This window comes from Symphodus melops, assembly GCF_947650265.1.
Source record: "Symphodus melops genome assembly, chromosome: 11".
Lineage (NCBI taxonomy): Eukaryota > Metazoa > Chordata > Actinopteri > Labriformes > Labridae > Symphodus > Symphodus melops.
The window spans coordinates 22,430,892-22,449,605 of NC_136701.1; the positions used below are offsets into that span (position 1 = coordinate 22,430,892).

An 18,714-nucleotide genomic window follows, 5' to 3' on the forward strand; every position below is an offset into this window, starting at 1 on the left:
CCTCAATATTTCTCCTGGTTCCTGATGAAGAGGATTAAGATGTCAGAATACTCTTAGTTTGTTTTTTGGCCTTTTATTTAAATATGTTTTTTGTTTTTTTGTAGGCCTATCCATTGTATATTTTATGTAATTTCAGAAATGTCTGCAATGCTTCTAAGGTGTTACAGCAGCTACTTCTTAATGTAAATGAGTTTTTACTGATGAAGCTAATTAAAGCTGAGGGTGAAAGAATTCATCCTCTAAGGGAATCATTTATCTTTGGCTTTGACTCCACGATTCTTTATTTTATTTACTGTCATTTAACCGTGTACGGCCGTCCACACCACAGAATGATGTTGTTGATGACAATCAGGAACACAAAGGGATTAACCGTCTCGCCTAAAAAAAATTAAAAAAAATCAACATGAGGGTCAGGGTTAGCCTAATGGTTATGATGCACGCACCATGTACAGAGGCAAAAAAACTACATGTCCACTCTCTCCTACTTACATTTCCTGTGTCATACATTGACCATCATTCATACATTAAAAGCCCCCCAAAAAAAATCCACACTGAAATGTTGGCAGGATGAGCTGGTGATCAAAGCTCTGATCCCTTTGATTATGGGATAACCATCAGAACCTCCTGTAACTCTGCCAAAACAGACAACTGTCTTTCTTGTCCAAAAAAACATTCTGGTGACAACAGACTACAGAGACTGCAACCAAAATATCACGTCAGGTGTTACAGATCAATAGATAGATAATCTATTGATTGAGTGTTTGTTATTGTGAGGATGCAAAGCAGACAGAAAAGGACAACATTTAGAGATATTTACAGTATGTACACTTTAATGGTAAAATAATATTAAAACAAAAAAGTTAGATTATGTAGTAATAATCATAAAAAAAGTCTTTGTCTCTATAAAGGCATAATTCTCTCTGTTATACAATACGAAGAAGGCTTTAATCATGAGCTTAGTGCCTTGAATCTTCCACTGATGGCTTTCTGTTTCCATTCAGATTGATGAAAGAAGGTTATCGACTGGACAATGAGGTCCTTCGTCTCCCTCGTGTGATGTTGTTCAGAATTCTTTATACCTGGGATAAAAGGATGAACAAAAAAAAGGTTGAGCTGCTTTGAACCTGAGTAAGAGACATTAACCTGCCTATTAACACATCATAAAGTCCCTTATTAACACATCCTGATGAGGTAATCAATGTAAGACACAATGTCATCATTGATGGAAAAGCACAGCTGGTGGTGAGACTCACCCTCTTCGACCTCGTCGACACCAACCCTGAGCTTCCTTGTAAACAAGCCTGGACAAAAACTGAAGACAGACAAACAAAAAGATAACGTGTCAGGACAATGAATGTGAGATTACAAACGGTTCCCAGGGTTAATATGTCAAAATGTAAAGATGAAGGGGTTTCTAACCAAGCAGGCCAGGATGTCGGCAGAGATGAGCATGTAGAAGACGTTGTTCCACCCGGTGGGAGAGATCACACCAGCTAACAGAGGACCTAAAGCAGCTCCTGCAGAAAACACACACATCAATAAACTGTCAAACACAAAAGAAAAGTTTATACCTTTAAGGCTTTGAATATATTTACATTTATCTGTTACAAAGGTAAAACCTCTAAATCATTTGCATTATTGGTATTCATGTGTTTTGTGCAGGGCAGCAAGCATACAAAAAGTTGAAATAAATGTATATTAATCCAAACATTAAAAAACGTCCACATGAGGATTCTCGCTCTCGGGGTTTCAGACCCGGACTTACCGATTGATCCGGTCCCGTCAATGATTGCCGTCACTGTAGACAAAGCTCTGGAGTTTCCTCTCAGACACTCGTGCGTCCCCTGGTGAAAAACAAAAATTCACGCGAGTACAGTGATTCACATTGTGAATTGAGCAGAAGTCATCAGGACGATTTAGAGACAATAGAAACTTTGAGTGCTATTTGTAAAAGTGTGAGTTTCAGGTCTTACCAGGTCAGCAGATACAGCAGTAGTTATGAGGGCATACGGTCCATTCACCAGACCTCCACATAACAGCAGCATACCTACAAATATAAACATAAACTCTTTATAAAATACACCTCCTTTTCTTAAAATGATATTTTTACACTGTATGTAAAAAAGCAACTTTCAAATTATGGTGACTTTAATCTAATCTTGTAGTTGTTATCAAGACTGGACAGGAACACCAGGAACAACAAGACTTGTTCAGAGGTCAAGTTAGGGAGTTACAACCCCACCTGCTAGTCATACATGTTTCCTCTAGAGGTATTAACATACAGTATGTACCCATGAAAATATTTAACATAACAGAAAATAAGAAATAGATCATTTCAGGAGGAATGCTCTGGAGATTCTCCTGATCTGGCTGTTTACATAAGTTCCTAAAAAAACAACGAGGAAGTAGTGGGCGAAGCAACCGAGTCCACTATAGGACGCTAAAATGACGATATGTGTCGGCATATCAATGCTACTGTATGTGTTTAACTTTAACTTTATTTGTAAAGGGACCATGTACAATATTAAACATAAATGTTGCCATTTGATGTATTGCACCAGAGTTAGCTCAGAGATAGTTTATATCTGCAGTCCCTCGGTTACAATTAAAACATCACTTAGTAATACAAAATATAAAATATAAAAATATAAAATATGTCCAACAGAATGACAAAGAGTGGGAAGGAACTCTACTGACGAACAGAAAACTTAATGCAGCTGTTTGATTACGAGCACCGAGATCATGTCAGCTCAGAAAAATGTGTCCTTCAGAGTTCACATGTACAGCTCAGTTTTTCAGTGGTAAGGACCAACTTAACTTTGCATATAAGTGAATATGTAAGTGTTATCCTTAACCTCTGTTTTTTATTTTTCCACCAAACAGATAAAAAAAGGAGACAAGAAGAAGAGTAGGGCTGTGAAGTCTTACCGACTGTAGTCGCTAAGCTCCTTTGTCCGATGTGATTATAAAGGAAAAGCTGAAATACAAACAGCAGCAGACTTTTACAGATAAACAAAGACGAAGGCAGGAATATGCTTATTGAAAAAGAGCAACATTGCATACATGTGGACAACGTAGACTGTAAGGCGGACACTCACCATGGGGGCAGCAGCAAGTAACATGACGCAGCAAGTCGTAGCTCTACCTCCAGTGTAGTCAGAGACCAGACCCGCCATGATTCCTCCTGTAGATACAGAGCACAATCAAAGGTTTCTTTTTAGATTCAGAAACCTAAATTCAAGATGAATTTTCACACTTCAGCGTCCAAGTGATCAATGAGGAGCAATTAAGCTTTCTACTGTCAGCCGATCGACACAGAAGAGAATCAGAATCTCTGAAAAAGACAGATTTCATTTGGCATTGCAGAATTATCAAATATATATTTACTATTGTTTACACCAAAAACATTCATGTTAAACATTGAACTTTTAACCTTTAACATTCACATCAGTTGTGTTTAATTAAACATTTACTATCCAGCCAATCGGTTGCATATAAAGATTCAGACCTTGTTTGTTTCAATTGTCAGATATATTCTTCTTTTTTCTGTCACAAACAGTTCAGAAAATGAAAACCTGAATAGGTTTAATCAAGGCTCAAAGCTTACCGACTATTCCTCCAGCATCAAATAGTGTCGACATGTCTCCTGCCTGCTTCGCATTGAAATGTGCTGAAAATGAAAAACCCCACAAAAACTTAGAGACTGTCTTTGAATGTTGTTGTTTAATCTGTGTTACATGTATGATGTTCATATACAAACAGAGCCCGAGTGTGAACACTCACCAACATTTGAGATGTAGAGAGGAAGCCAGTACAGAAAGGTGTAGCTGACCAGCTTGGCGAAAAGGAGACAGAGAGAGAACTCCACCACTCCCTGTGTGAAAACACAAACAACAACAGGAAGTGAAAACCAGCCAGGAGGAACATGTTATTAGTATTTTAATAATGAGCCAGAGATTTTCTAAGACACACAGCAAGAGATACAAGCAAAGTAAAATAACAAAGGCTTCTGCCTGTTTCTCTGTTTCTCTCTATTTCTTAACACCATGTCTTCCTATTATAGCAGAGCGGGTTTATTGTCAACAGAACTCTAAATCTCTACGTGTCAATCTTTCTTATAAATCCTGAAACAAGTTTCTATTTCAGCCAAGAGATAAAAACTTAATCCAGGGCCCTGTTCCTTGTGAGCTGGGAATGTACTTTCTTTCTAACCAAGATCAAAAAAACAAAAAAATAACGTAACTTTATCCTGCTAGAGACATTTAAGGATGACCAAAGCTGGATTTGAATAGGACTGCTCGTGATAAAAACTTTCCCTCACGGGGCGCCAAAATAAAAGCTCCTCACAGCTGCTTTAATTAAAGGTTGTAAGACGGATATTACCTGGTCATAAAAACAGACTACGTATGCTTTTTTAGTAAATAATGAATAAGACCGTCAGAGAGAATATTTATTATTATGTGTGTCACTGCTGTCGTGGGGTACTGAAACAGTCTGATAGTAAAAACCAACATAAACATTTTCTGTTTGAAATGATCAGATAGTTTGAGGATTATTTAATGGGACTTTTTTTTTTCACTACCCAATTGTATAATGTCAAAAGTAATTCAGCAGTTCAAGTGCAGCATGAACAATAAAGAAGTTTAAATGATCTACAACACTGAGAATCTTGTTTCGTTTGACTATTTAAAAGTTGTTCTCATCCCACTCTGAAGATTTGAACACAAACTGGATTTGAAGACACGGTTTGATCTCGTCATGGTTTTCTTTTTGAACCACATGAGTTCAACATTTGATCCAATCTGACAGATTTAATCCGATCACGTTGCTTTTGATCAACTGGGTTGAGGCGTCACTGTGTAATCCTTCACACCACCACCAGAGGGAGTAAAAGTAACAGTAATCGACTTTACAGTAAATCTGTCAAACTCTATACAGTCAGAAAAGACTTAATACATCTACATTTGTTGTTTTCATTAATTCTATTCTTAAATATAAAATATGTATTCCATCGAGCCGGTTCACACCAACTAAAGAAAAGTAAAGCATTAAATGGTTTCTACTCACAGGTATGCTGAGAGCCCCACAGAAGCTGATAGCCTCAGTGGGCTCCTGCACGACCTCCTGAGGCTCGGGGCTGATGGAACCGTTTCCGTTGCTGGTCACTTCAACATGTACAACAATCTCCGTCTCCCGGCTCTCCTGTTCAGCCTAACACACCAACACACACATGCATGAGTTCCAGCTGTTTTATTTTGAAAGAATCAGAGGTGTGAGCTGTTTCTGTTTTGAACTCACGTGGTGCTGAGGAGGAGTGCAGTTGACGTCTTCGGGTTCTGGAGAGGAGAGAGGAGAGAAGGCAACACGAGACTTTAGGAATATTCATCAACAGAGACTGAGAGCTTAAAAAAAACACAATCAAGTTGGACCAGAAATTCATCAACTATGAAACGAATCATCAACGAATTCATCAACGATGAAAATGAAATTCTGTTTAAGGATGCGACTTTGTGAGAGAAATGGGGGGGTGGTTCGGTGCCTTGCTCAAGGGCACATCGGTAGGACGTAGGACATGCCCAGGACGTCGTCTGCCATCTCTCCAGCTACCAGAGCAATTTCTAAATTTTTGGTCCGCATCACCGACCCTCTGGTTCCCAACCCAAAGGTGTGTGGAGGGGGGGGGGATGTAAAACAACTAACATGTGTGTTGTGTTTCCATGTGGAGCAGAAACTCACTCTCAACCAGGAAGAAGAAGCAGAGAATCCCGGTGGAGGCGATGATGAGTCCAGGCACGATGAAGGACATCCCCCACGCTGAGGAGACAAAGGCGCCTGCGATGAGGGAACCCAAAATGTTTCCCACAGAGGTGTGGGAGTTCCACACGCCCATGATGAACCCACGCCTGATAATGGAAGAACACACGGATAAGAAGAGGAATGGAACGGGTTTCAGCAGTATTTCAATATAAGGGACTTTAGTTCTTACAGAGGTCTGCATGTGAGAGCATGGTGAGCAATGAGCACAACCAAACCAAACAACCTCATTGTTATTTCAGCTCTATAATGTGTCTACATGAAGCCTCCAAGTGTTAGAAGAAGGAACAGACACTCACATGGTGCTTACGTTTAGGATCCCAATGTGTACTTTGGTTCTGATTATCTTCATGTAAAGACAGATTTGTCAGAGAATGCGCAGAAACAAGACTTCCATGGTGATCTTTATTCACAGAGTAGTTTTGTTTCTGTTGTGTATGAAAACACGAGCCGTTGCCGTAGTAACGACACTGAAAGGCCAGAGGCTGTTCAAAAAGGCGTGGTGACTGTCGTTAACTCGATCAAGTGTCCCAGTGTTGGTCTGATTGATGTGTTTGGAGCTGTACTTTAAACAGTGAGCTTCAACACATGTTTAAAGGGAACTTCTGATTTAAACTTTGGATTGTATGTTTGTGGTCAAGAACAAATCAAAGCCTGTAGACTGTGCAGTGAGGTTGTGACAAATGTGCATGCGCGCGCGCGTGTGTGTGTGTGTGTGTATGAGTCAGCCAACCACAGAAAAAGACATCTAAACCGAACAGTCAGCATGAATGTTCCCCATTGCACATCTCACAGTACTTACTTCCCCTTTCCAAACCAGTTGCCGACACAAGCCACTACTGCTGGCCAGCCGGTTGTCTGCATGAGCCCGTTCATGACCTGCAGGATGAAGCAAAGAGAAGGAGAAAGCAGACTGAGTAAACTTAGAGCGAGAAAGCATCCAATCAAACATCTACGAACAGAGAATAAGGGGAGAGCAGTGAGCAGCAGTGATTCTTTACATACCACATCTAACTTAAATAAGCCCAAGACACACTCATGCAGTCATATGATGCAGCTGTGACTCATGTGATGTGTGTGAGAAAATAAAGCCGGAGTAAGCCACCGTGAGATCTCTACATGTTTAAAGTGAGGAGGAGATGTTTAAGGTCTGTACTGACCCAGAGACCTCACAGTGATCACAACCTGAAAGAGGGTACAAGGGGTTAATCAACACAACAGATACATGCAGGTGACTTTGGTTCTTAACATAGTTTCACTTTGGTAGAAATTTGACTGCAGGAAAGGAGGGAGTGATCGCATCTGAAATGTCAAGGCTGCAATTCAGTGCTGCACTGCTGAGATTTAATCTCTCTATTTGTCATCATAAAGACATTCCTGTCCACATCCTATTTTATCAGTTGTTTGTGTCCTTTGCTTTTCTATTTCTTTAAATCACATTTGCTCCTGCACATTCTCTTAATGTACGTTTATATTGAGTTATTTCAGAAAAAGATTCTTCAGTTGCAGCCTGATTAAAGAGGAGCAAGAAGAAGCCAGAGTTTGTTTTTCCATTTTAAAGCCACATCAGCAATATGGCTTTTATTTAAGGTCTGTTTTTATGACTGATGGCGAAAGACGAATAACTGAAGTGAAACAAAACCGTTAAGACGGCGCCTTTATCTGAAGGACTGAACGTGCACTGACACACAATGTGAGTGACTTTCATTTCCACTATCGTTGAGCCTCCTGGGAAATCCTTTTGCTGGCACAGCTGACTGAACGTTTGGTGCTGAGTCAGCAGTAATCAGCCCAGCTGATCTCTGAGCTCCTTTCTTTCACCCATTAATGCCACTTTATTGTACGCAGTTTAGCTCTCGCTCTCATAAAGACTGTGGGAGGTTGCATTATACAGACTGAGAGATTCCCCATCCTGGTCAAGGTTTGAGTGATATAAAAATGTATAAAACTTAGAGCCAAACCCAGGATCGTGAGCCGGCCATCACGCCCGAGCTGAGGTAACGTTTATGCGTCTCTTATTAAAAACAGTGAATGCCTGTGGCGTGCTGCCTTTACCTGGATAGCGGCGTAGTATCCTAACGAGTGGATGTTCAAGTAGAAGCCGAGGCCAAACAGACACGTAAACAATCCACTCATCAGCATCCCAAAACTCAGGTAGTACCTCAGAGGAAGGCGCTCTCCAAAGATCCCACTGTGAACATAAGAAATGAGCATGAATCAATGTAGTACAGACAAACAAAAATCTGTCAGCAACATACAAAACACATACCTGATAAACATGCCGATGGCATAGGCAATCAGAAACGAGTTATCCAAGATACCAAACAGGGTCTGATAGTTGTCCTGGTCTGAGGAAAAAAAAGACAGAATTAAGAATTCAGGGTTTTTTTTCTCCACCTTTACTAAGTTGTGTTTGCTGAAACACACGATTGACTGAAGTCTTATGATGAGGAAACCTGTTCTGTAACCAAACACCTCCTATACTGCATCTTAACAAATAACAACGTGTCAACTGTGAACACTACAACCTAGGTTTTAAATTCAAAGTAATGTCATTACATATATAACTCATTTACAACTTGTTTTGCTTTCTAAAGAAATCCCTGCTATGCTCCCTATATGACTACCTAGAGTACTTACCGAAAGGCTTCCAGTCACACCAGGTATCATTGTTGGTTATGTTTAAGCCGGGGGGCTGGATGGCGTTGGAGCAGTTTCTGTGCAGCTGACTCTGTATCAGCAAGAAGAAACATGGAGGGAAGCACAGGTTCATAGTCATCAGTTGTTGTTTTGATAATTAAGACTGTTAATTAATGAAGTAATTAATTATAATGAAGAGGTTGCAAGGGAGAAGGGTGTGAAGACACCTGACGTAAAGAGTGAATAACAGGAACTCACAGAGTGAATGAGTCGTCTCAAATGATCAATAGCATGAAAATAAATGAATAAGAACACGAGACAAAACCGAAAGCATTCAACAACTGTGGCTTTGTTGTTTAACTGAACATGTTTCCACATGCAGTCGATAGCATGTTGATCACAGTGACTGAAGAGCTATTGTCCTTTCCTACTGCTCTGATGTTTTTGTTTCTGGTTTGAATGATAGAGAACAAACGCAGACACTTCATGTCTGGCTTAATGAAGGAGTGACATCACAAGGCTCTAATGTCAGAAACATCTCATCATGTCGTTTAATGTTCAGAGACAATCTATGGCTTTGCATGGGCACTATTTTCTTTGTAGCTGTTTGAAAAAGTAAACATCCCGGTGCATGAATTGTTCTGAGCTTAAACAGAGGAGGAGAAACACAAACAGTGAAATAGTGTAGAAAACGTTTCATGACTTCCAAATTCATTCTAGGGGAAATGTTTGACAAGACATGCGTCAAGTTTCTACACAAAGCCTGTAAATGGAGTCAGTCACCTTAACAATGCTGATGGGTTTCCTGGACAGATGGTAGGCGGTGTAGAAGAGGAAGGTGAGGACGAGAATGAAACTCCGGTACCTGTGAGAGCGAATCAAATCAAGTTAAGGTGGCAAGCTAACAAAACCTGAAACTGTTTGGTTAGTCATTTTATTTATCGTGAAGAAAAGACATGAATGCATCCGTAATAATATCCTTCTAACCTGATATCTCACTTAATGTAAGCTCTGGGACTAATTCTGTACTTTTAGTCGAATCTGATGCAGGACTTGAATATTTTTGTATTTCTTCTTTTACCGTAATATTTCACTTCTTCTTCGACCTCTTTCTGACTGTCAGCAAAAAAACCCCGATCGTGACACAGAGAGCACTTATAGCGAGGCTGTGTTAAGTGTCTTTCTTTACGACTGTATGGGAGTTTCTTACAGAGAGATTGGCTCGTCTTTATCACACCTATTAAGTGTGATGAGTATATTGACCCTGTTTCACTCTTCATTATGTTGTTTTTAACACATACACTACAAACAGGGCAGGCTACTGTGAGAGTCAGAGTCAATTAACACAAACTGTTCATTTCTCTGAAACTCTGCAGCAGAGCTGGAACTCCGCAAAAAACAGTGACACCTCATATCCACGACATTTTAAAGACAACATGATACTTCAACGAAAATTCGTTCAGATTTAATATTGTTGATTTACAGCGCTTACAAACCGAGAAGTCCAGACTGAAGGAAGTGGGAGAGATGTGTTGAAGCCCCATGAACCAGTGAGATCAAACTTAATTAATCAATGGGAGTATTAATAAGCTCCCCAGCAGACATTTAGTGATTTACACCTCACTCCTTTAAATTAGGTTAAATAATCTGCATCATTTTGATAATGCTGGGGGATTAAGCAAAGGGAATACTATTACTTTGGGTACCCTTTGAGTAATTCAAGTTTCAGTTCTTCAATTTAACTAAACTTTTGCATACAGGAGTTTTGCACTTGATTGAGTATTGTTGACAAAGTAGTTCAACTGTGCTCCGACTGCTAAACTACTTCTTATTTGATTATTCTGACTTACTAAATCAAAACTACAACGTGTATTTTTCTAACTCAATTATTTGACCATTTAGGTCTTGAAAAAACATTTAGGATTAATCCCCACATTGTTCCCCTTGACTCCTTGGCAGCGTGTGAAGTGAGATTAGAAATTGATACGCTTATTATTACAGTAAAGTCCCGATGTGTGTTGGCAAATTCCTTAAATGCTCAAATGTGTGCGATTATTGATCCGTTAAAGGTCAAATGTGTGTCAGAAAGAGAGACTGGCTTTGCATCTTGATGCAACACGCCCGAAATGACTGGAAAACAGTTCTCTAAGTGAAAACAAGGAGTGGTCATTATATTTGCAGTTCATAGAAATAAGTAAATGATATAATGAAGTGCCTGAGTTCACAGAATGTGTTACAGGTTAATGTGTAACTCAATCATTTACAACTGATCGATTAGTGAAGCGGCTCTGCTCCTCTTTGTGCACGTGTGGAGGAGAACAATGAGGGAATGAACTATGAGACAAACTTACCAGGCATCTCGAGAAAAGGTCGTGATGAACCTTATACCAGGAGCCAGGGAGGACTTCATAGTCGATGGAAACTTTGTCAAACTCCAAAAAACAAACAAAAAAAAACCCTCTCACGCTTTGGTCCAAGACATTTTTTCTCGACTATAATTTAAAGCACCTCCTGTTTGTAGCACACTTATTATTGTTATTATAACAGGTGAACAACAGAAGAAGAGGAGGACCAGCTGCTTATTAATCAGTAGTTACTGCTGTTGCTTATTATCCCGGAAAAAGAAAACAAATGCTCGTTAAGTGAGGTAACTAAAAGTAGACGCTATCTGCCGCACGGATAAAGACGCAGCCTCGCAGCTTCCTGTTGGCACACACAGTCCGTAAACATCCAGCAGCTGTCCTCCATGGTGTCGGCCAGAGTTTATATGGACGAGCAGGTCCAGCCAGCCTTCCTCCGAGAGGCTGTGATACACATACAGGTCACAAAAGGAAAAAAAAAAGGCGTCCGTTGTTGATAAAAATAGGTGTTATTAATATTTTGCGTAGACGTGTTATTCCATGAAATTCTCCAGACGGAGCCTCCTGGAGGCCACGTGACTTTCCCCCCTCTGACGTCACGTCGAACAGGAAACGGCTGCAGTCGGAAACAGCTGATACCAAAATCAGGGTCGGACGAAACCGTCTGGACCGGGACCCCTTTATGAGAGGCGAAACTTAAACCCAATTAAACAACACTGTAAACCGAAACATTCACTAAGTCTACACATGTTTATAAAATAGGGATGTTTATGATATTTTTGACATTTAAGTTAAAAACAAAAACAACCATAACAAAGATGAATCAACAACTGAATGTTACAGCTTTAAAGTAGCACTGTTTTTTTTAGATAGATAGATAGATAGATAGATAGATAGATAGATAGATAGATAGATAAACCTTCGACTGTGTGGAAGTCAACATTTGGATCAGCGCTTTTCAATGAAACTAATTATGTCGACACTTGTACCAATTTAAAAACAAATCTTACACACTTTTAAAGAAGTTGTTTTTATTTCTTTCTTTCTTTGAAAAAAACATGACCTACAACAGATACCCAAGGTTCCCACACAACAAACAGCAAACTCACCTCCCTCAATGCAATGTTCATTAAAGGTGCACTAAGTAGATTTGGTAGTGAAATTTAAAAGTTGGGAGAAGTGAAACAACGCTATGCTATATTTTCTGAACAGAATACAAAACTTTATTCAAAGAAATAAAAACGGTCCCTGGAAAACTGTCAGGATTTAAAAAGCGGTTTCACCATTGCGGGCCATTCACCATAACTCATCGCTGAGTATTTTATCCTCAGTGTCACAGGGAACATATTTCCCTCTGAGGACAGTTTGTGTATATGAACATATTATCTGGCAATATTCTTTCAATAGTCTTAATTTGATATCAACTTTTTATGTGACTGGGTTTGATAACTCAAACAGACAGCCAGTGTCCACGTCAGCTCATCAGCTTCATTCACCTTAGATCCAAACTCAACATTGTTGAATGTAAGGCCTTGGCATATTCTGTGGAAGATAAAACATGTTACTTTCAGCAGCATTGTTTGATGTTGTCACATATTCACATTAAAGCTCTGCGGTGCTGTGAGCAGAGCGAGTTATGGGGCAGTGAGTACCTTTTGGGTTGTCGTGGAAGACACAGTTGTTAGCGCAGGTGTCGGGGTGGGAGTCCCAGAAAGAGGACGCACAGCAGCAGAGAGGAGGGAGGTCTAACTTCTCCTGAGAGAGTCGCTCTTTCATCCGAGCTTTCAGAGCCTCAATGAACCTGTGCAGGGTTACACACAGTCTGCCAGTTAGTGCAGCTCAGTTAAAGCAATAGAAAAGCCTTTGTTGTTCTTGCACATTGTACAGTGACATTACATTCATGCATCCGCTTCATGCATAGCAGAGAAAACTCACCTACAAATGTATTGTACAGAAGATAAAGAATATTAAACAGTAAAACAATTAACTTGACCTACATAAAGAATATTGCACTAAAAAAATGAAAGAAAAGTGATAAAATAAAAATGTAAAAGTAGTAGGGTTGGTGTGGTGGGTTATATGGGAGAGGGTTTTAGTGCATAGTGGAGTTCAGTATGGTTATGGCTCTGAGGACTAAAGAGTCTTTAAAATCTGTTGGTCCTCGTGATGGATTAGTAGCGCCTGTCAGAGAGCAGCAGGTCAAACAGATGAAAACCAATGATGCGAGCAGTCCTTTACAGTCGGGTTAATGTTTACAATAACATATTTAAATGAAGACCCTGGTTTTACCTCGCTTCTGTTTTCCCTTTCTCTTCTCTCCTCCTCCTCCTCTGCAGCTCCGCAGCGCTCTCCTCCTCCTCGAGCCTCAGTCGCTCCAGAATCAGCAGCTCTCTCTCCTCCAGCCTCTGTTGGGCCTCTGCAAGCTGTCGATCTCTCTCTAATCGTCTCTCCTCCTCCAGACGAATCTGTTCTTTCTCCGCTTTGATCCTTCAGCAAAGACAGGGGATGTTTGAGGGGGGATTTTCTCTGAGTCCAAGGCTTAAGAATCATATGTAACTGGCTTTAATATGCCAGTTATTTAGTTTATCTGTCAGCTGCACATTAAGTGTATCGAGCCATATTTCTGTGCCATGCTTGTCACCAATGTTGCAGATTAATGCCTTAATCATGGTGGCTCGAGAAGAAAGATTTTTGGCACACACTCACTAAATCCACACATTAACTTAAGAGGAAGTTAAAGTACAGCTATCATGTCACCTCGCTGTCTTCTTCAGGTGTTTCCTGTGCTGTTTGTTCTCCTTCACTTGCTCTCGCTCAATGTTCATGTACAGACGACGGTGCATCAGGAACTGAGACTGGCGCTGCAGAAAGAGGGACGTGCAGGGTTTATCACTGGGTCTGACATCAATCAGAAAGGTAAAGTCGAAGGCTTCATGATTTTTTTCTCTGAAGTCTACCTGTCTCTTCAGTTCTTCTTGGTCAGGCAGAGGCCACAGGACTTGTGGGACCCTGAGGCTGGTCTGGAATCCAGGATGAGGCTGTGATTTGTCTGACTCCATCAATGCATGTCCTCTCACCTGAAGCATAAACAGACACACAATAAACTTGACTGCGTAAACATTCACCCCCTCTATAATGACACTTTAATCATCAACTGATTTCCAATTTGCCTTATTTATTGATTTGGGATCATTTATAGGTTTAACTCAACTGTACCCAATCATCATCAAAAGTCCCTGCACATGTAAACAAAGCCAGACATAAATATCACTCTGCAGCCTGAAAAGCAGTGAATCACAAGCTGTTAAAGGGAAATGGAAATGATAAGAACATGTTTAACATTGTACATTTAAATCTTTTCAGTCAGGTGTTAAATAAACAGTAAACTCTGGTTTAAATGAACTTGACCCAGGTTCACACTTGTACGTTTGTTAGCTTCTTTAGGGGCCATAATGTGATCATAACATTTGAAGTCTTTGGGTATGTGAGTTAATAAGATGCAAAAAGGTGACAAACTTTAAGACACTTAAGGTTCTGTGATGCTTAAATATCATGTGCACATAAAGTTCTGGTTAGCTGGCATTGTTAGGATGGTACCTCTTGTCCAGGTAGAATTTGAATTTCAAGCACAATGCTATGATTGGCATTTAGAAACACCCACAGCCAGAAATGTAGCATTCCCTTGAAAGAGCTTTAGGATTTCAAGAAGTTGTAAAAGTGTTTGCTCGTCAGAATTTAATCAACTCTGTGACAGATTGATTATCGACCCCAGTTAAGATGAAACAGCTAGCTGTATCGTGCCGTGGTTTAATCTATTGCTAAGTCCAAGTCAAGGCAAAAGTAATAACATTAATTACATCGGAGTATTTCTATTGACTTCTTGTAAATCTGTTCAAAGCTCTAGCTGCACATCGGCTCTCACCCTGACAGATGTAAAGATAAGAGAACGAGTGTGAGGCAGACCGGAATTTAGAATCATCACAATTTTAAGAGTCCTGAGAGTAACTATAAATGTTTGACTTAATGTTAGAAATGTGTGTGTGTGGGTTGAAGCTGTAAGGCATGAGCGCTCAGTGGAGCAGAGCAACAGGCACATATTACAGTACGTGTGTGGATGTTAATTGCACTCTACCAGACTCCACCTTCTTATTATTTTTGCTTGAATCAAGACAGCTGTACTGACGAATATTTGAACCAGTTTTGTCGGTGTGATTGTAATGAATTATAATGTTAGTGCACCAGATGTCATCAATGTGACATACAGACTGAACGACACGACTAAAGCTCTGAGTATTCATTAACCTTCTGCTGAACGAGGGGGCAAATGTGCTGACTGGTGATGATATGATCATCTCCTTCTTCCTCGTCTTCTAGGTCACCCTCCTCCGCCTCCTTATCTTCAACTTCCTGGTCTGCATTAAGCGCGTGAGATCTCTAAAGGGGTGCAGAGGAAAATTATTTATTTTACCCTGGATGTGCAGGAACACACAGGACTATTGCAAAGTGCAAGATATGAAAAAGAGGAACAAGTGTGAGACACGGGCGCTCACATGTCTGGAGGGAGAGACGTTCCAGTCGCCTCCAGGAAGGTCTGACGTCATTTCCCCATGCTGGTCCATACGACAGGCAGCCAGTCTGAGTCGGACCTGCCTCATGCCTTCAACCGGCTGGAAAATCATCATGGAAATAAATCCTCCTCATGATGAATCACTGTCACATTATTCTAACACTCATATCATGGAAGCATTGCAATCATTCTGACAATTTCAATTTTACCAAACATTTAATTTCCCTGTTCTCTCATACTGTGTCACCCAGTTTAATCTTTTGTTAATTTATTCGTAATATTGTATCTTTAATTATCTTTATGTTTCACAAGCTACGCAGAATCCAGTTAACAGAATGGTTGAGGTTGTTTTTAATAATTTATTGTATTATAGGACATTTCTTTTTCAGAGTTCAAAGATGTTGTTTGTAAATTCATTGTGATGAAGATTTCTTCTATACAGGTCATTTTTTGTTAATAAACTATGTAGTGAAGACGATGTTTAAACAAGATCTCAGATATTCACAATGTAAGAAATCAAGCCAAATGTGATGCTTGATAATCCTGCCGTTCACTCTTCACACAACATGCTGTATATATTTGCACCAAGCTATATGCATGGATCTGCTCCCATTCACACTCCAGAGACCATCAGAGGGGTCAGACTGAGATGTTGGGTCTTAAGGCCTTCTTCACAGTCAGCACTCCACTTCATCCCAAAGGCGTTGGATAAATCTGAGGTCAGGGTTTTTGTGCAAGCTCGTCCTTATTGATAAAGTAACATTCCTTTTATGGAAACTCAGCGACTTTAACCGAGAGCATTAATGGCGCACGAGATCAAAAGTACACATACTCGTCATTAAGTTTATGTTGCAGTATTGATTTCAGCCACCTTGATGAGCTCTCTTTCCAAATAACTTTTGAATGTGAATTTTGGAAGGAAACAAATTCATTAAAATCTCTAAAGAAAAACGAGTAATGACCTGATTAAACAAACTTTACACTCCAGCCTCCTGGAAACAACACAACTAGGGATTCAATTATCTATATTAAAAACTGCATCCTTTTATTTTCTAATACCCTCTCACCTCCTGGGAGCTCCTCTCCTTCACCTTCTGTTGTACAGTGAGTCCTGCAGGCGTCAGCTTTTCACCTGCAGTTACACGCTGGTTCCAGGATTGATACTCCTGTTTAAGCGAAACATAAACACAGCTTCACAAAGAGCTCACACGAGTGATTATGTAGAACCAAAATGATTAGCTGATTCACTGTTAGTCAATATACCCGAGAGTATGATTGAGGCTGCTCCCTCTTCTTGATGATTTGAGCTTTCTGTGCCACACGGTGGCGTACTTTAGCCTGAAACCGTTGGAGGCTCTCTTCCCTCACCCTCCTCTTTTCTTCCTGGATCTCTTCAGTCAGCAAAGCAAGAGCCTAGAAACAAAGACAGGGCAAGACTGTTTGGTATACAGAGGGAAAAATCAAGTTTTAATATTCACGTCCCTTTGAAGTACCAGACCATCAGACACCGCTGCATTTTCACCTGCAACCATCGCAGCTTGCTGTGGAAATGCTTGGATGAGGGTGCAAAGACAAAACTGGAAATTAAGATCCCATACTTTGATAGACAATAAATAAGCAACGAACCTTTTCTTTTCTTTCTTCTTCTTAAGAGTTAAACCTTTATTATTGTTAACTCAACCTCAGAAACACTCTTGAGACAAATGGAATGAATCGAAATATAAAAAATGTTCATGCACATTCACGAGTGAGAAATTAAATGTGTAGAAATGTAAAATAATGAATTACAAGGTAAAATGCTTAAGAACTGGGGATTTATTAAGAGTATTTGCTTTATATTAAGGTTTGTATAGGAGGATAGGATTTTAGATTTGTTGTTGTGTGAAATGGACCTGTGTGTAAACTCTTGTCACCTTGCAACCTTTTTTGCGACAAAGAGTTAAAACATAACTAGTGTCAACAAAACAGAACATCGAACTGTACTATTAAAATCCTAGACCATGAATGCAGCATGATGATCGTGCTCCTCGGTAACCATGGCAACTGATTAAACGCCAGTTTAAAAAAATGCCAAACTCACAGATGGATGCTCCGGGAAGTCCTGTCCCTCTTCAACCCAGACTCCCACTGCCACCACGGCCTGGTTCCTCTCGGCGAGGACTTTGTTGGCCCTGCAGGCCGAGGGCTCAGGTCTCCGGCAGACTGAAGCTTTGAATGCGCCTCTTTTGGAGGCTGTAAACCGGCTTGTACTCATTTAGCGGGATGTGTTCTCGGTATACAGCTGACGTAGTTATATTGAATATATTATGTACATAACTTTCTTTTTAGGCTGAAAAAAATCCCCTCACCGTTCTCTGGATAATTTCCACCACAGATAAACAACTGTTGTGTTGGTTTGAGTTTCGCTCTTTTGATAGTTTCCTGAGTTTTTAAACAGCTCACTGGTGCAATACCGCCCCCATCTGGACAGGAGGACACTCTCTGTGAAAACGCCAGGAAAAAAAAGGTATGGTAACCAATAAATTTAGCCATCAATTTTTTAATAGTCATGCCTGGCGTTTAAACAATTTCAACAATATAAGGACAAACTAAAAACGTATAGGATAAAGGTGGAACTTGTTTTATGTTAAACCTTCATTTAACTGGAAGAAAATTAATTAAATTTAAAAAATAGTGCCCGGGCCAAGACAGCGAGCAGCACATTTAACAGGGTTTCTGGCAAACTACTACCTCCACATACAAACTTAATAAAGCTACATAATTATTACATACTAAAAAACACTAAATAAGAATGAGAAAATAACTGAATAATTCGACACACACTGAAAATACTTTACTGTAATATTACTAATACAAAGTGTTTTGCCTGTTGCTTCCTCAGATTCGCCCGGCATGACAACAAAATAACAAATCTAAACTGCAAATATTTGTCAACATCTCTCACAAGCATGAGTTCACCAGGGGGAACACCTCCAGCCAGATGTATTTTCAACGTCCTCTTAAAAACATTCAACGAGATCAGCTCATTAAGTTTCAGCTCTTTAAGTCATTTATTCCAAGTAAGAAGAGCAGCAAACTTAAAAACTTTTTGCAGCAGTTCAGTTCTGACTTTAGGAAAAGGTCCTGGGATTGATGATTATAAATGCCTGTACTCTTCTGACTGATGTAGGTCAGACGGGCTGAAGGAAAGCAGACCTGCTATGGATTGTTTCATATTTGTCCTCACTATTATCAATCTTTGTATTTTAAATTATTTAAAAAAAAAATAATATCACAATCCGAGACTCCTAAAAAACTCAGCTTATTGATTATTGTTGTATCCTCTTAGGTGCT

General features: G+C 39.9%; 2 protein-coding genes across 2 annotated transcripts; both read right to left on the reverse strand.

The window, feature by feature from the left end:
• Nucleotides 1–802: 802 nt before the first annotated feature.
• Nucleotides 803–11,396, reverse strand: slc37a2 (solute carrier family 37 member 2). The gene is made up of 18 exons (XM_079355358.1): nt 10,806–11,396; nt 9,238–9,319; nt 8,455–8,545; nt 8,084–8,162; nt 7,870–8,005; nt 6,617–6,693; nt 5,737–5,903; nt 5,299–5,336; nt 5,068–5,211; nt 3,784–3,874; nt 3,608–3,670; nt 3,099–3,184; nt 2,929–2,977; nt 1,974–2,047; nt 1,766–1,844; nt 1,420–1,517; nt 1,254–1,312; nt 803–1,079 (listed from the first exon to the last, which is right to left on the reverse strand). Exons 1-18 carry the CDS (start codon nt 10,862–10,864, stop codon nt 1,064–1,066), a joined length of 1,488 nt encoding a protein of 495 aa, XP_079211484.1. The 5' UTR covers nt 10,865–11,396; the 3' UTR covers nt 803–1,063.
• Nucleotides 11,397–11,825: 429 nt separating this feature from the next.
• Nucleotides 11,826–18,139, reverse strand: ccdc15 (coiled-coil domain containing 15). The gene is made up of 11 exons (XM_079355530.1): nt 17,730–18,139; nt 17,462–17,613; nt 16,645–16,794; nt 16,449–16,547; nt 15,365–15,481; nt 15,117–15,248; nt 13,772–13,891; nt 13,572–13,675; nt 13,104–13,301; nt 12,467–12,615; nt 11,826–12,356 (listed from the first exon to the last, which is right to left on the reverse strand). The coding sequence occupies exons 1-11, from the start codon at nt 17,929–17,931 to the stop codon at nt 12,307–12,309; spliced, it is 1,473 nt and encodes a 490-aa protein (XP_079211656.1). The 5' UTR covers nt 17,932–18,139; the 3' UTR covers nt 11,826–12,306.
• Between the last annotated feature and the right edge of the window lie 575 nt (nt 18,140–18,714).

Bases quoted from the DNA above. Each gene is read 5' to 3' on its own strand.
- slc37a2 (XM_079355358.1), bottom strand. From the start codon at position 10,864: ATGAAGTCCTCCCTGGCTCCTGGTATAAGGTTCATCACGACCTTTTCT. The intron at 8,546-9,237 runs GTGACTGACTCC...TTGCTGATACAG, and splicing joins AACCCATCAGCATTGTTAAG to AGTCAGCTGCACAGAAACTG. The intron at 2,978-3,098 runs GTGAGTGTCCGC...TTTGTATTTCAG, and splicing joins TACTTGCTGCTGCCCCCATG to CTTTTCCTTTATAATCACAT.
- ccdc15 (XM_079355530.1), bottom strand. From the start codon at position 17,931: ATGACTATTAAAAAATTGATGGCTAAATTTATTGGTTACCATACCTTT. The intron at 15,482-16,448 runs GTGAGAGGGTAT...ATGATTTTCCAG, and splicing joins AGGAGAGGAGCTCCCAGGAG to CCGGTTGAAGGCATGAGGCA. The intron at 13,302-13,571 runs GTGACATGATAG...TCTTTGCTGAAG, and splicing joins CACCTGAAGAAGACAGCGAG to GATCAAAGCGGAGAAAGAAC.